General features: G+C 40.1%; 1 protein-coding gene across 10 annotated transcripts in view; it reads left to right on the top strand.

Moving 5' to 3' along the window:
- The window catches only part of MED12L (mediator complex subunit 12L), a 424,290-nt gene that overhangs the window by 52,320 nt on the left and 354,031 nt on the right, over nt 1-17,939 (top strand). For 6 of the 10 annotated variants that reach the window (XM_020980860.2, XM_020980853.2, XM_020980856.2 and 3 more), the window contains exons 3-6: nt 1,256-1,360; nt 4,767-4,958; nt 6,545-6,580; nt 11,342-11,501. In XM_020980860.2, coding sequence (XP_020836519.1) covers nt 1,256-1,360; nt 4,767-4,958; nt 6,545-6,580; nt 11,342-11,501 — 493 coding nt within the window. The remainder of the gene's footprint in view (nt 1-1,255; nt 1,361-4,766; nt 4,959-6,544; nt 6,581-11,341; nt 11,502-17,939) is intronic. The other 4 variants (XM_020980863.2, XM_020980861.2, XM_020980859.2 and 1 more) reach the window with 1 other exon arrangement.

Below are 17,939 nucleotides of genomic sequence, written 5' to 3'. Positions count from 1 at the left end.
TGGAGGGAGGTTGGGGGCAGGGCAGATCTGTTGATCCAGTTTTTCAATTTGTCAAATATTTGTTAAACACCAGTGTTAGAAGATGCCTCACTTGGCACCAGAGAATAAAAACCAAAAATGTGATAGTCTCTTAATTAATCAACAAGCATTTATTAAGTGCCTACTAAGTGCTAGGAACTGTCTTAGGTACTGGATATAAAAAGGCAGAAATGAGACAGAACCTTCACAGAGCTTATGTTTCTTCAAGGGAGTTGCCATGCACATTTTAAGCACCCATGATCTCTACAAAGTCATTTTCTGGGAGGTAGTGTTGGCCTCTTGGGGGACACCAGGAAAGGTTTCCAGTAGTAGGACATGTCGCTAGAGCTGAGCTTTAAAGAAGACTAGAACATCCAAGAGGAGAGGAGGGGAAAGCCTGCTCGGTGTGAGGCACAACTTGGCCAAAGACACAGGGAGAGGATTTAGTGGGTGAGGTTTGAAAAACCGAAAGAGGACCAGTTTGACTGGACTCTAAGGAAGGATGTGTCATGTGCAAAGGAAGGTGGGAGCCATGGTGAAAGGGCTTTCAGTGCCAGAAGGATTAAGGAACCATAGGAATTCATTGGGCTTCCTCAAGGAACTTATTCTGTGTTGGGTGTACATCATTAGACAATTAAATAAAAAAAAAAAAAGCACATACAAAGTCAACTTCAAGAAGTTTAGAGAGTGCATTTACTTATATCAGGAAAGGTTCATGCATGAGGTAACGTTTGATTCAAGCTAGGAATTCAACAGGGCCAGTGTTTTTGCCAGTAAACTGTCTTTGTGGTCTTATGTAAGTTTATTCTCCATTGAGATGGAAAATTGGACTTGAAAATATCTGAAATCCCCCTTAGTTTGAATATTCTGTGATTTTCTCTGTGGTGCAGTTGGAAAGCACAGTGGTTTTGGAGTCGGGGAACCTGGGTTCTAGTCCACTTTTATCTCACTGCCTTTGTGACTTTGACCAAGGCACTTGGTCCTCTTGGGTCTCAGTTTCCTCATCTGTAAAATGAGGGCACTGGACCGGATGGCTTCTGTGGCCTGAATCTGTCATGCTAGACTTCCCTTTTCTCTTTATTTGGAGTAGTCCCTTTTCTCTTCCTTCATTTTACCCTCTATTTCCTTCTTTGGCAAGCCTAAATATTTACTAAACATGAAGCACAGGTTCATAGGTGAAGGTATCAATTCCAGTTTTTAAAACATCATGATTAATGAATTACCTTCTTTGAAACAGGATGAACTCACTGCAGTGAACGTGAAACAAGGCTTCAATAACCAGCCGGCCTTCTCTGGGGATGAGCATGGCTCCGCCAAGAATATCGTCATTAACCCATCCAAGGTGAGGCTCAATCTTAACCTCAAGCTTCATTTCTACACTATGGAGTGTGTAGACTCGTATATACTGTTAAGTTTTTGTCCAAGCACATTTTTTTATGTCCTAAAAATGAATCTCTCTAAATGATAGAGGGGCTGTGGTTAGTTCCATGGGATGACTTTTCTTCAGGTGAAAGAGTGTTCGTACAAAGTAGTGTCTCTCAAGCTCAGTACGACCATTTTGGGAAATATAATTGCCAGGAAAAGATGGGCGGTTAATGATTTCATATTAGTCCCTTTAAAGAAATGGTCCTTGATACAGATTAAACAGAAATATTTCCCCGAGTGCTTATGTTCTGTAACTCATGGTATACTTCTATTAACTTAAAGTCCTTTGATTCATAGTGGCCATGTTACTATGAATTCTACTTCTTGTGCTGGGTAGCTTTCTAAGATTACAAGTTAGAAAAGTCTCATAAATGGTGTCAATGGAGGGAATGTCCAAGCTGGGACACATTGAGGAAATCACAGGTTTAGAACAACAACAAAAAAACAGTTTGTACTTGTTTCATGGAGATTAAGAACACTTCTCAGAGGACTGGCCAGGCTTGTTTACCTGGAATGAACTATTTGTTCAGTTTCAGTTGAACGTGATATATTCGTAATTATTAAAATGCCAGTGTCAAGAAGAAGGAAACCATAACAACCATCATTATTGAGATTCTTGGCACTGAAATATTTTGGTCCCTTTTAAGCTTTTTTATTCACTAGATTATAAAAAGTCAACTTTGTTGCATTCTTAAGGATTAACCCCTCTTACTGGCATTTGTGCAGTGGATAGAAGGCCGGGCCTGGAGTCAGGAAAACTCATCTTCCTGAGTTCAATCTGTCCTCCTAGACTTACTAGCTGTGTGACCCCGGGCAAGTCACCTAATCCTGTTTGCCTCCGTTTCCTCAACTGTAAATGAACTGGAGAAGGAAATGGCAAACCACTCCCCTATCTTTGTCAAGAAAACCCCAAATGGGGTGATGAAAAGTTGGATACAACTGACATGACTGAACTGAATGAATATTTAATGTTAAAATAATGCTTTACATTTTTTAATATGCATTTATTCTCTCAAGGATCACTGGTTGTCATGGCAACCCAGTGAGGCTGGTGGGCTTGCCTTGCCCCTCCAGAGGCTCAGCGGGCTAGCAGAACTTGAACTTGGGCCTGGGTGTTCTGACCTCGAGTTCAGTGTTCTTTCTACTATGCTCTTCTTCCCACCACTAATTATGGCATATCAGTCACCAAGCATTTATTAGGCACCTACTCTGTGCCAAAAACCTGAATTTCCAGGAAACATTTAGCCTAGTAGTTCTGAAATTTTGACGATGGAGATGGGCTTTTGATTTCACAAAAATGCCACATCCCCCCATGATAGCAAGACTTCGTATCTGATTGAGGAAATAGAAGATGGCAAAAAACCAGCCAACCAGCCTACTATGGATTCAGTGATGCTTGTCAATGAAATTATATTTTTAAATCCCAGCAGCGTATGTATTACATTTGAAAAATAGCAATGCACTATCTGTGTAGGACATAATATTCACTCAGCTTATGGAAGGTAGAGTTGTTTATTTTTTATACTGAATCAAGCTGAATATCTTTTTGGAGCTAAGCATGGATCCAGATGGCAATAGTTGACCTGTGCAAGCATTTGTAGACTCTTTGGGTAACTCCCAGTAGCCTCTAAGGAGTCTCTGGGTTTCTGTAGATTGGGAATGTTTTTTTAACACACATTCCCCTCCCCCCCACCTCTGCCATTTCCTTGTTACCAAGACAATTCTTTAGTCTCTTAAAAAAATACCTACTAAATTGGAGGAAATAAACACTTCCAATTAATTGTCAGAAATCATACTTTGTGCTCTCTTTAAATCTTCTGCTTCCCAGAAAATGTTGATCTCTACAATATGCATCTGTTTAGAAGATGTTCATAGGACCCAGGATGCATATGCAATTATACTAAGTTTCATTGGTATTATTAAGTCCATGGAAGAAAGTGTAATTATAAAAAGCAAACAGCCCAAATTTTAATCATGCGCTAATCAAAAAGGATCACGGAACACCTACTTCACATCTTTTCAAAAAATTGCTCTTCTTTCGTATTCAGGTAGACAGATTTGGCTAATTGCTTACACCTGTATGCCAGTCTACAGACTAAATATTTATTAACTTGTGAACATTAACTCAGATGATAATTCATCTTTTAAAAGTTTGCACAGCTAGGGCTGTAAGTCCTATTGGCTGTCACCTTCTGCTGTGTCTGAGGACACAGGGAGGGACTGGCCTCCCTTAAAAAAAAATAATGGAAAGGAGAGAGATGCTTAAATAGACCTCTTGGGAAAATTGAAGCGAGTTTGTATTTATTATTGTTACTGTTCAGCCATATCCAACTCTTTGTGACCCTGTTTGGGGTTTCCTCGGAAGAGAGGCTGGAGTGCTTTGCCATTTCCTTCTCCCAACTCATTTGCAGATGAAGAAACTGAGGCAAACAGGTATAAGCGGTTTGCCCGGGGTCACATAGCCAATTTGCCTGACTCCAGTCCTGGTACCAACTAACTGCGCTGAGTTTATATAGCTTCATCCATTTCCAGTTATTATACCATTTTGGTCTTTTTTTCCTGAACATTTCCAGATTTTTAAAAAAAGCAGTAATATAGAAATGAAGAAACAACTCCTTAGGGCTTAACACACTTTTGCAAGTTTAACTGTTGGCGATATCATGAGAAACCAGTGTTGGTAAAATTGGCAGGTCATTTGAAAATTTGGAGCATTTGCAAGTTGTTTGCCATGAAAAGAAAGTTTAAATTGCCTTTCACCAGTTTTCAGAATCTTTAATGTAAATAGTTTTCTTTTTGAAATAGTGATTACTAAAATAAATAAATAACTAAATTGGGGGGAAAAAAAAGAGAGTGATTACTGTGTGATTACTAGATTTTTCCATTACTGTTAAAACACAGAATTCATGTTAGGATAAATATTCTCCCAGAGGGCTGGGTGTAATTAACATTAATAAGAATGTCTAATGTGGTAAAGGAGGAAGGCTAGCTTTAGAGCAAGGCAAAAGTCGTTTACCTTTAAATGTTCAAGACTTCCATTTTATCTTTCCCAATGCCTTTAAAGCCCCTCCCCTTTTTTTTAACCTGGTGGAATAACTTATTTGTAATTTAGATTTCTGAATAACAAAGATGATATGTGATTTTTTTAATGGCAATCCCAACTCTTTGCTTCCAGGTATTGACTCTTAATCCTATTATGTGATTGACTAAATTGGTGACTTTTTTCAATTAAACGGTAACCACAAATTTTTAATATAGCAGGGTGCTTTTTCTTGTTCTTTAAACTTACTTTTCCCTTCTTTTCTCTTTTTTTTTCCTTCCACCAGATTGGAGCTTATTTTAGCAGCATATTAGCAGAGAAACTGAAGCTAAATACTTTCCAGGACACAGGAAAGAAGAAACCACAAGTTAATGCTAAAGACAATTATTGGCTGGTGACTGCCCGATCCCAGAGCGCAATTCACAATTGGTTCTCAGATTTAGCAGGAAATAAACCACTCACTAACTTAGCAAAAAAGGTATTAGCAACTTTTTTTTCATATTGCTTAAATATTTGGTTTTCACCAAAGTGGTTAAGCTCATAATGATGAAGCTCTTCCTTCTGTCAGATAGGAGGTGGACTTTGTATATCTATGTATGTGTGTGTGTGTATGTATATAGATATAGATATAGATATAGATATAGATATAGATATAGATATCGATATCGATATATCGATATATCTATATATCTATACACACATATACATATACATACATATATATATATATATATATATATATATATATATTTTCCCCCTTTTTCTAGTTTTGAACTGTGTGTCCTGTATAGGGCTTCTGTCTAAGACTAGAAGCTTCAGGTAGAAACACAGTTTATATAGCCTACTGAAGGTAGAGAAGAAAGGACTTTGATGTCCAAAGCAATTACCAAGAACCTACCATTTCCATGACTTGGATTCCTCAATTTGAGAAGTCCTTGAAAACAGAGCTAAGTGTGTACAACTAACTCTCCTTGTTTTGTTGGTAACTCATTCCTCTTTAAAAGAAAGCATCTTGAGGTTCCTGACTAAGTCTTATTCCCTCATCAGATGAGATCAAGATGGAGATTCTAGGTGTTCTTCATCTATGAAAGAGCGAAATGAACCAAGTTTGCCAGGCTTGTTAGGTCCTTACTGTTTCTTTTGATCAGTGTGCCTCAAAATGAACCTTTTGTTGTCATGGGAAAAAAGACACACAGGATGAACAATCATGTAGACCTGACTGAAAGAAAATGTTCATTAGAAGCTAGCTGAAGAGCTAGAAAGCTTTTTTTCTTGGTAGGCTTAGAAATGGCTTCCTTTATCTCTGACCTCTTGTATGGTTTTCCCAATGAGCACGTGGATTTCCTTGCAGTCTCCTCTAAAGCCTTTTTTTGTCCAAGGTATTTCTATCTTACTCTCTTAACTTTTCAGTGGCAGGCCTGGCACTGGCCCAAAGTAGAGAAGAGCTTCCTTGCAGGGTTTTTCCCTTTTTAAACAAAAATCCTTCCAAATAGGACTTGTTGCTTTTTCATTGGTCTTATTTTTGTTACCATGATAGGTTTCTGTGACCAGGCCCAACTGAAATATTTAAATGTATAAACTGACCTCCCCAAAACAAGTCAGCTAATAAACATTTATTAAGCACCTGCTGTGCACCAAGCACCTTGCTAAGCGTCAACTGAACCTACTCCTGTTCCCTTCCTTTTTGGGTCACGTCACTAAAACTTGTTGGACCATTTGGCTTTGTCTTTTCCAGTGGTGAATAGTTTACTCAATGACTGCACTTCAGGCCAGGCTAATGTCATCCGAGTGCGTTTTATTGTGTGCTTTCTCTCCACTAGGAATTCCTATGCTGTTTGTTGCTTAGCACCTCCAGCTCCTGCGTAGCCAGCGTGGCATTCTTCTTCGCAGGTTTTCCTGTCCTGGAAGCATTTCAGACATATTTTTGACGCTCCCTAAATGCTTCTGGTGGCAGAGGGGCGGTGTACTTTGCGTTAGAGGTGTATTGTTCTAGGAGAGTCATCTTCTAGGAAGGAGGCAAATCCTGGAGCCGTGTGTTAGTCAATGTTCTTCTCTCTTTATTAGGAGCTGCTTACCCTGGCCAAATCAGGTGTTGTTCAGGTAAGCCCTGGCATTCCTTCCTTCTTTGCAAATTTATAGCTGTTTTCTTTGTAGAGCCATTGAACGTAGTTCAAAGTAGTCATTTCTTGAGCTTTTTTTTTTATTTTCCAAGAGCATTTTCAGTTGGCCTGAGTATCTGTTCCTCTTGGGATTGCAAAATTATTCATTCTCTGCATGTTCTTCATAAATTTTTTTTAATTTTTTTTAAGTTATGGTATTGGCTTCTTGCATTTCTTCTAGAATTCTTCTTTCAGATAGCTTATGGCAGAAATCCTTGCCTTTCCTGCTGAGGTCATGAATCACCTTCCAACTCTGATCTGGGGTCTGATGTAGTTGGGGATATGTGAAAAGATCAAATTTCCTAACTTGTTTTGCTGTCAGAATGGACCGTGTAAATTGCCAGGTGTTTTGCTTCTGAGAGATTGACAACTGCATGGTGGGAAGGGGACAGGGTTTTTTAATTGATAGATAGGAACAGCTGGATTTTGACTGGGAGGCTTCCTTGCTGCTTGGGCGTGCTGTAGGGAATGTCTCTGAGTTTGGAAAACATCTCTAGTCTTCACTTATCCATTTCAGGTGGTCATCTGATCACTCCGACCTGTGCTGGTGATCCATTTTGGCCCCACTGGGGCAATAGATGATGCCAATGTGGAAAAATGTCGAAAGAGGAATGGGTAGGGAGAAGAGAGGGTTCTTCCATGGGAGGAAAACAATAGCTACATACTGGATGGTCTTAATTTTCTACTGTTATGTAGCTGCAGCTGTTACCTCCCTGAAAAACATTGATTTTATTTCACTCCAGGACAGTTATAGTATTACTGTATTTTATTTAACTGTCTTGGAAGACAAGAAGGTATTTACATAAGCCAGATGATGGACTGAACCAAACAGATATCCTAAACTTTTGGCCAGTTTTCTCTGTTAAAAATAGTTTCTATCTCTGCAAGGAAGAGCAAAAATTTTGGTACATGTGAATCTTTTCCTTCTGGTTTGTATGATTCTTGTGGTTTGGTTCAGCACTGGCTGTAGCTATAAATTGGACAGAGCTGTTGATCTCTCTCTTCTTCCCTAATTATGTAACTTTCTTCTCATAAATGTGTGTATAAAGATATGTATATTTCTTCTGAATTTTAAGCACTCAAATTTAGCTAACTACTCCTCTTGGGAGATTGCTTGTGAGGGTAACATTAGAGTTTTGCCCAGGGCTATTATAATATCTCCTAGTCGTTCAGTTTTGTTGGGTATTTCATCTAAATATTTAATATGTTGTATTAAATTTATCTCCTTCAGCTTTTAATCCTCCCGTCGATTGCTGTTGCAAAGAAATCATTTAGGCTTTCCAGGAAAGATAGCATCAGTAATAACCCTCGGAGGTGGCAAACTTCTCCTTCTTTTGTCTGTCTATCTGATCTTGGTCCTAAAATATTTTTTCTGTGTGCCTAACTGAGAAGCAGCCTGGCCTTTGACAGATATTTGACATGCCAAATATTGCATTAGAGGAAATGGCAGGTCTGACCTTGGGATGAATAAGTGCATGTTTTCCCATAAAGGTCTCGAAAGATGTAGTCAGTGAACTGAGAGCCGGGTGCCCTTTTGATGAAACGCTTCACAAGCAAAACATCCTCCTAATTCTTGGCCAGATTCATTACAGGGGCCCAGAGCCTGAAGCCTTATTCATTAGGCTCACGTTCCATTCATTCCTTTTGGAGTTGTGGCTCCGAATTGGAGGGGATGGCCACTGAGGAGGCAGTGTGCCTGGGAGCCAGGTGACGGTTTTCAAAGTTTTTTTTCCAAATGGAAAGAACCACGGGTGATGGGAGAGACCTTAGGAGATCATCTTTGCTTCTTTCCGTTTGTGGCTTTTGAGACCAAGGTGCTTATATTACTTCGTGACCTTCAGTGGTCCTAAGGAATATAGGGGAATGGGTGGAGGTGGGAAATGGAATAAGCATTTGTATGCCTACTATACACCAGGCACTATGCTGCGCACTTTACAGATGTTATCTCATTTTATCCTCAAAACAACCCTGGGAGGTGGGTGCAGTTATTATCCCCATTTTTACAGTGGAAGGAGACTGAGACAGATATAGGTTAAGTTGACTTGCCCAGGGTCACATGTCTGAGGCTGGATTTTAACTCAGGGCTTTCGGACTCCAGGCCTGGTATCATAGGATCATAGATTTAAAACTAGAAGGGACTTCAGAAGCCTTATTTTACAGATTGGGAAACTGAGGCCTACTGTGTTTGTGACTTGCCCAAGTTCATACAGAGCATAAGTAGTAGCAAAGGTAAAATTTGAGTCCAGGTCCTATGACTCCAAAGCCAGGGCTCTCACTCTGTACTATGTTACCTCTTCTGAGACCGGTGGGGCATGTGTTTTTATTCTCTTCATTCACACTAGGAGAAATTATAGGGACTGATTGCTTAAATGATTAGTCCCAGTTTCACACAGGTAATGACAAAACCAGGAACCTTCTTATTTCAAGTTCTGTGCTTTTTTTTTTTTTAAACCTATTCTGACCCTAGGACTTAGTGGGTCCCACCTGCTGTCACAGCTGAATGAACTTGGTTGGCCTCGGGTCTCTTCCTCTGGGTTAATGAGTTGACTAGATTCTGGGGATAAACAAAGCCCCCCTAAAATTATCAGCACTAGAGACTTTGGGAAAGGCTCACTAGCGCCTTCTACCAGCTCCGCTTTGCTTCTCTGTGCGCTGGGGCTCCAGCTCCCTCACTAGGTCTGAAAAGAAATAATAAACTTCCCTAAGTACCTAATTTAAATGAATAAATTAACTCCTCCATCATTTCTGTTTCATTTATACACTGTATTTTCTATTTCAGTTTTTGTTAGGATTGCTGAGGTATCATTTTAGCATTTATGACATCCATTGAGAGAAAGTGTGATAGAGTGGGCAGACAAAATGGCCTCGGAGTCAGGAAGACCTGGATTTCCTGCTCTGCCTCTGACAGAGACTGCCCCTTTCCCCTGGGGCAAGTTACTGGTGCTCTCTTGGGCAAGTTACTGGCGCTCTTGGTGTCTCAGGAAAAATTCTAAGACCAAGTTTCAGAGCAGGCACCTGTTGGCCACTCTAGGTGTTTGTCCTTATATTCAATGTAATCACAGGTCTGGTCAACTCGTCCCCCTCCCCAATCCTAATAAGTACTCTCATTTATGGGGAACACTGGGTTCTTAGCTGTGGGGTCTCCCTCCCCAATCCTAATAAGTGCTCTCATTTATGGGGAACACTGGGTTCTTAGCTGTGGGGTCCCCCTCCCCAGTCATAATAAGTGCTCTCATTTATGGGGAGCACTGGGTTCTTAGCTGTAGGGTCCATGTATTAACAAGGGAACAGATGTGTGGGGGAGTGTCTCTGAACTTGTTTGGGGGAAAATATCAGATCTTTATTTCAATGTAATTAGTTTTCTTTGTAACCCTATGATTCTGAAAAGGGGTTCATAGATTGCACTAGATTTTCTAGATCCTTTTCCAGGGTCCATAAAAGGTTAAGAACCCCAAAGTAGAAGTAGAGTATGCAAAGTATAAGTAAGTATAAATAAGGCTTACAGAATGCTTAGCTTTCAGCGCTGTGAAGTGTGTCGTACAAGTTACAGAGGGGGAAAGCGAGACTAAGTAAGGTTAAATGACATAAAGTCACACAACGAAGTTAGTGGATTTAAACCCCAAGCACCAAGGTGGATGCTGTTCATTACCCTTCCATATGAACCTTCTGCCTCCATATTAGTTAGCCTTCTGCTCGTCCCCATTAGTGTTTGGCCCCTCTGTGTTAGCAGTCAGCTCCTCCACAGTAGTGCTCCCTCCCTCCAGATAAGCTTTCTTGCCTCTCCGTATTAACCTTCAGGCTGCAGGTGCCTTTGAAATTTTTTGCATTCTGTGTGACTTAGGAAATACCAGTATTGCAAAGCGTTTGACAAGAAGTGTTTTTTGGAAAGTAGGACTGGGGGAAGTGCAGGGCAGTTTTACACTTCAACTCTAGTATCAGGTTTATTTTGTATTTTGAAATATTTCCCCTCTAGTCTTGCTGGTAAGACACTGGTTGTAGCATCTATATGAGTTATGAGAAAATTCACAAACATTTTTTCTCATTTTCAAAATGGGTTTGGAGGGGCAGCTGGGTGGTGCAGTGGATAGAGCACCGGCCCTGAAGTCAGGAGGACCTGAGTTCAAATGTGACCTCAGACCGAACACTTGACACTTACTAGCTGTGTGACCCTGGGCAAGTCACTTAACCCCAGTTGCCTTTAAAAAAATGGGTTTGGGTTATGTTTTTGGGGGATGAATCTGTATTTCAGTTTCTTAGGTTAGTGTCTTGTTCAGGGTCCTATAGCTAGTTTAATGCAGAGCTGAGCCTGTAACCCAGGTGTTCCCACCTGCATTTCAGTATGCTTTGAATTCTACTGGGCTTTATTCCTAGTAAAAACTTCTTGACAAATCTACTAGCAGTTGTTGAATTTTCATCGCATTCATTGTTCCCTTACAAGCAAGTAAATCTCATTTTTGACTTGTCTCTCCCCCAACCCGCTTTTGCTCCTTCTTTCCTTAGAAATAGATTTGGAGTCATACCCAAGTTTGAAACTTACTGCTGTGTGACCTAGTGGGTGACCTGGTGCTCCAGGGACCCTCAGTCTCCTTCCGTATAAAATGAAGGAGCTGGAAGAGATGAATGCCAAGGTCCCTTCCAGCTCTGCATCTTAAATTCTTCTGCATGTTATAAATATTGATTTCTTTTTCTCCCTCTTTTTAAGGTTCCTATCCTTAGCAAAAAGGAGGATGTTTTTGCATATTTAGCAAAATATTCAGTGCCATTGCTTCGGGCAGCATGGTTGATCAAGATGACGTGTGCCTATTATTCTGCTATTTCTGAGGCTAAGATTAAGAAGCGTCAGGCAACTGATCCGAATATGGGTGAGTTATTGGCTGCAATTCCTCAATTTATTCATTCAGCAGATGTTTAGATCTGACTGTGCTAGGTCCTGTGCATGATACCCAAAAAAGTTAGGTTATTGTTTTCTCCAGCTGTTCAAGTTCAGTCTTGAAAAACAAAAACTCTCTATAGCTTGTAGGTAAAGATGCTTTGTTTACATTGATGTCATTTCATGATAACTGCCCCAAGTTGAACTATCCGTTATAATAAAAAAAAGTACAGTGAAAACAGAAAACAGCTCCAAAATCGATCGTGTCTGATGACTTACGTCTCATTCCCCACCTATAGTGTGCCAGCATCCTGAGAAGAGGCAGATGAATTTTATCATCTGTCCTCTGGAGTCAAGATTGGCCATGGCTTTGAGCTGACTCCTGATATTTTTGAGTACTGTTTTCCTTTACATTATTGTGGCCAGGATATAAATCGTTCTCTTGATTCTGCTTATTTTGGGCTGCATCAGTTTGTACCTGTCTTGCCATTTCTCGGAGTTGTTCCTCTTTGTTATTTCTTATTGTATAGGAATATTCCATTCATATACCGTAATTTGTGCAGGTGTTCCTTAATTGATGGGCTCTCACTTTTATTTCCAGTTTTTGCTCCCATAAAAAGCGCTACTATAAATATTTTTGTATATAGGGGACCTTTCCCTGTCTTTGACTTTCTTCAAGCCCACTAGTGGTATGGTAGGTCGCAGGTCGTAAGCATTTGAATCATTCTTCTCGCATAGTTCCAAATCGTTTTCCACAATAGTTAGACAGATTTATAGCTCCATTAACTGTTAACATGCCTGCCTTCACACAGCCTCTGCAACGTAAAGCAAGTCCCTCTTTGTCACCTTTGCTGATTGTGAGATACGCTTCAGTCACTTTAATTTTAATTATTAATGATTTGGGGCAGTTTTTCAATCGGTTGTTGATCATTTGTATTCTTGTACCTGGAGCTATTTGTACTCATCCTTTGACCGCTTATCTCTTAGTGATATTTGTATCACTTTCCCCTATCTCTTGAATATCAGAGATATTTGATTCAGTTTTTCCCCTATATCAATAGTTTCTCTTTTCATATATCCACCTTAATCCTCAGAGCAGAAGGCTATGACTCTATTAAATTAAGTATGAAACTGCCATGGCTATACAGGCTAAGATTATAATTAGATGTCTTCTTTAGTCTGGAAAGTTTGAAGTAATCACAAATAAGATGGATGGGAGAACATAGATTGTTTTTTGTTTTTTAATTTGATGAGGCAATTGGGGTGAAATGACCTGCCCAGAGTCACACAGCTAGTAAGTGTTATGTGTCTGGAGAATATAAATTGTTCACCAAATCCTGAAGTTCTAAAATGAGCCACAAAGCTGTCTCTGTGGAGAGAACCTATATTTTTAGAGGGAAAAAATGATTATACCAACTGGTGGCAAACAACAATAACAACAAATAATTGATAAACTGACACTTTGACATGTAATCAACCTATGGCCCTTTTTAACTTCTCGCTACGACCAAGTCCAAGTGATGATACTTTCTTTGTATCCTTAGTACTTAGCATAGTACCTGGGCACTAGTAGTAGGTGCTTGGTGTTTTTTTGCCTGACTTGACTAAAATATCCTGTTAGATGCCCCTTTTGTCACTTCTTTTCTTCAAAAAGACTATCCTTGATTTTCATTTTAACCTGATTTCACCTGGATACAAATACTGACTGGCAGAAGACAATGTACTGAATTGAAAAGAACAGTAGTTCAAGAGTCAAGAGTCTCAGGTTGTAGCTCATTTGCTCTGTGATGTATGAGTGTGTGGTCACATATACTTCTGCCACATTATCCACTTCCCCCCAAAAGAGTTCTTTGGTGCTGCCATCACTATGGAGTGGATGGCCCATGGGTTGGACCCAATGAAACAGTCTTTTTGTTCTTCTACTCAACCTTTTGAAGAATTCCTGAGGAATTGAAGGACTCTACCAGAAGAGAGGAAGTCTCTGCATTCCTGCTGCAGTGACTATACCTTGGGGTCTATCCAGAACTGGAAGGAGTGTGATGGGAGACATTTTGGCAGAACCTTGGAAATTTGGTTAGAAAGGAAAAATCACTGAGCTGGGCTGGGTAAAGGGAGATGAGTGAAACACCTGCTTTTGAGAAGAGATATATATACACGGCTAATTAATGACAAAGAATCTACATGCACAGGACGTATCAGATCAATGAAATAGCATAAGCCCTCAATTAAATTCTTTTGATATTGGGTACAGTTGCTTTAGGGACATAAACAAAAAGATATTTGAATGGGGTGTTAAAGCTTAAAAGATATTTTGATTCTTTTTTTTGATGGATCTTTGATTGGGATGCATTCCTCCCCCCGCCCCCATCCCTAAGTCAACAGTAAGCATTTATTAAGTACCTGCTATATCCCAGCGCTGTGCTAAGTTGTGGGGCTACAAAGAAATGCAAAACAAGCCTTGCTCTCAAGGGACTCACAATTTAATGGGGGAAACAGCATGCAAACAGCTACATACAAACAGATATGTAAAGTATAAATAAGAGATAATCACAAGGCAAAGTCAGTAGCATCAAGTGGGCTGGGGGAAGCCTTCTTGAGTAAGGTGGGATTTTAGCAGAGATTTGAAGGAAGCCAGGGACACTAGGAGACAGAGATGAGGAGGGAGAAAATTCCAGGCATAGTAGACAGTCAGTGACCCTGTTACAACCCTAAAGTGTTTTGTCTTTTCTCAAAATTTTGTTTATATTTCCATTTTTGTGTGACCTTCCAAAGAAAACTTCCCGTTCTTCGTAACAAGAATAAAAAAAAGTAAAATAAAAAGTTCAGTAAAACCAAAATTTCAGTCTTGTTTGACAATACATATAATAGTTCACACCTATAAATCTCTTACCTCTGCAAAGAAGGGAAAAATGTGTGTTTTTTGAGTTTCTTTCTTTCTTTCCTTTTTTCTTTTTAGTTTTCAACATTCACTTTTATAAGATTTTGAGCTCCAAAATTTTTCCCCCTCCCTCTTCTCCCCCTTCCCCAAGACGGCATGTAATCTGATATAGGCTATACATGTACAATCATATTAAACATATTTCCACATTAGTCATGTGAAAGAAGAATCAGAACAAAAAGGAAAAACCACAAGAAAAAAAAGAGAGAGAAAATAATGTGCTTCAATCTGCATTCAGACTCCATAATTCTTTCTCTGGATGTGGATAGTATTTTCCTTCTTGAGTCTTTTGGAATTAAGAATGTGCATTTTCTCAACCCTCCTCAAGTATTTTGTCTTCTCTGTATCTGGGCAGAACTATACCTAAACTACTCCAGATAAATGGGATTCCATCCCATTTTCAAACATCTCCAAGGATTCTGAAACCTGGTTTTCTAGTACTTCATACATCTGGTGGGTTTTATATTCATCAGGGCAAATACTCCCTTTTCTGGCATAGATAGATTTCTTACCCATGTGTGATTATTGGCTGTCTTTTCCCATAAATTCTTCAGAGATTCCACCTGAATCTATGGAGTATTTCCTGATACTAATGGGGGAGGTGGGGTACCAGTACACTGTTCTGGTACATTGTTGTCCCTAATTTTTGCTCCCTGACTTACCCTCCTCCCATTGGCTTTGAGATGTCTCATTTGCCCACGTTGCTGTCCACAACCTGTTGCTTCTACCTGTTACATCGCCCTTCTTGGTATTCCTCATGCCAGACACTGTATCGACATTCCTTTTTCACTGGTGGCCCCCCTGTTGCCTGGAATCCTTTCCCCTCCTCTCCTCTGCTTCCTGGGCTTCCTTCATGACTCAGTTCAGATCTCACTTTCTACAGGAGCCTATCCTAGTCATGCCTGCTACTAGTTTCTTCACTCTGTGACTACCTTCTATTTAGTGTATATATCTTGTTAGTACATGGTCGTTTGAATGTTGTCTCCCTCATTAGAATTCGAGTTCCTTGTAGGCAGGGACCATATTTTTGCTTTCTTTTCATATCCCCAATTCTTAGCAGGATACCTGGCACATATTAAGTGCTTAAGAATGCTTGTTGAAGGGGCAGCTAGGTGGTGTAGTGGATAGAGCTCCAGCCTTGGAGTCAGGAGGACCTGAGTTCAAATTTGGCCTCAGACATTTACTAGCTGTGTGACCCTGGGCAAGTCACTTAACCCAGATTGCCTCACTTAAAAAAAATGCTTGTTGACTTAATGGCAGTTAGCAAAAATAAAATGATATGATTGATTACATCTGCAAAAATCAGTCATTATCATAGTCACATCTTACAGCTCTGGTGATTTTACTTCTGACCAACTTGGTAGTTTGTGAGGGGTGTGGGCTGTTTGCTTCTCTACCTTAGGAGAATAGGGCCTTTCTTTGTCTTCAAAAGGGGAAAATCAGCTCATGGAAAAAGAGCTGAGGGATGACTTAACAGTGATGGTGACTTTAAACATTATCTGGAATGAAAGAGATGATCCTGCCACTGCACTCTGCCTTTTTCAGACCCCATTTGGACTATTATGCTCAGTTTGTAATCATATTTTAAGAGGGAGATTGAAAACGCTATAACATGCCTATAGGGTGGTGCCCAAGATGGTGAAGGGTCTATTTGAAGGAACCAGGGGCATTTAATCTAGACTGAAAAAGATATTGGGGGATGGAGGTGGGCATGGCAGTTCATTTTCAAATATTTGAAAGGATTCAGAAAAGCCAGGGGGAGTAGTCAGAAATAAAACCAATGTTTGAAAGTTACGGGAAGACAAATTTTGCATCATTCACAAGACGATTAACAAGGCTGCACCTACCTATACTCTTCTGGACTCCTCCATCATAAACCTCTTTATCCTGGAAGATCACTTCAATGCTGGAACTCATACCTTGGCAATATCTCTGCCCCGGGTCCTCTCCCTCTGATTGGAGGGTGGAGAGCTTCTCTCGGCACCTCCGTTGAGGGAGGGAGCCCAGCCCAACCATTTCTTCATTTCTCACCCAACTGTACTCCCAATGATTTCTCCATCATGACCCTGGTCTCGCCCATCCTCCAACCTATCTTCCACCCCCTTTTGTGTGTTGTCTTCCTCCATTAGAATGGAAGCACCTTCAAGCCAAAGACTGTCTTTTTGCCTTTCTTTCCATCCCAGTACTTATGCCTTGTTAGAGTGACTGCTTAAAAAAATGTTTATTGACCAACTGAAAAGCTTGCCCATTGGACTTTGTGGGCTGGTGAAATCTTTGCTCTGTGACATGGTGGGTTCTTCCTCTCCATTGTTCCTGTATGATAAACTTGACCTAGAAAGAACTGGAAACCAACATAGTAAATTTACTACAGATTAAGAAGATGAATTTCATGGATCAGTGGTAAGGTCTCATGACAGTTAACATCACAGATCAGCAGAGAGGTAACACAAACTCAGTTGTATTTTTCTCACTTCATTAGTATCAGGAATGCTGTATTTGACTTTTCAAAGGCAGAAATATTTTAGTAGGTCAGAGGAAAAATCAATAAATGTACTCAGGAGAATTGCTAGTGGGGATAAATTTTGGAAGGAAGAGCTATTAATAGTCCATCTTTATTTAAGTAACATTCATCAAATGTGAACCGGGGTTTAGAGAGGCAATATGAGGGGAGGGGTGTGCTTGCTTATTAAAGGATCCTGTTTAAATGGGGAATTGAGCTGGGAAGTGAAGGCCAGCTGGAGGAAGGAACTCTTGTCCCTTCTGGTCAAGAAGGGTCTGGTCAAGCTAGGACTTTGAAGGCTAAGAGGGTGTCAGAGATCAGGCTGGTGAGCTGGTACAGTACCATCCCCTGACCTTAATATAAGCTTTAAGGTTTGCAGAACACTTTCCATATATTTTTGTCGTTTTTTCATATATTTTGTTGTTTAGTCGTTTCCGTCATGTTTGACTCTTAGTGACTTCATTTGGGATTTTCTTGTCAGAGATGCTGGAGTGGTTTGCCATTTCCTTCTCTAGCTCATTTTACACATGAGGAAACTGAGGCAAGCAGGGTTAAATGACTTGACCAGCGTCATATAGCTAGTAAGTGTCTGAGGCCAGATTTGAACTTGACAATGCTTTATTTAACTTGTGGGCCAGAAAAACTTGCATTAAGAAGATTTGCCCTATCTGAGCTCAGGTTCTCCAGACCTTAGGGTGAGTGCTCTATCCACTGTATAACCTAGCTGGCTGCCCCAGTTATGCCATTTCCAAGACAGGTTGTAACATAACTGTCTCAGTGAATTCCTGGACTAAAATACTCCATGTTCACTACTGTACATGGCACACAGCAGGAACTTAATAAATGTTTGTTGTCTCATTATATGTATTGTCTTCCCCTATTAGAATATAAATTCCTTAAGGGCAGGGACTATCTTTTGTATTGTGTACACAAGGCACAGTGTATTTAATAAATGCTTTTCATTGATTCATTTTCCCTCAAACCTTTCCCAA

This window comes from Phascolarctos cinereus, unplaced genomic scaffold (genome assembly GCF_003287225.1).
Source record: "Phascolarctos cinereus isolate Bilbo 61053 unplaced genomic scaffold, phaCin_HiC Scaffold_7;HRSCAF=346, whole genome shotgun sequence".
In the NCBI taxonomy this organism is placed as follows: domain Eukaryota; kingdom Metazoa; phylum Chordata; class Mammalia; order Diprotodontia; family Phascolarctidae; genus Phascolarctos; species Phascolarctos cinereus.
The sequence above is the reverse complement of the archived record's forward strand: the minus strand, read 5'-3'. Positions and strand labels throughout refer to the sequence as shown.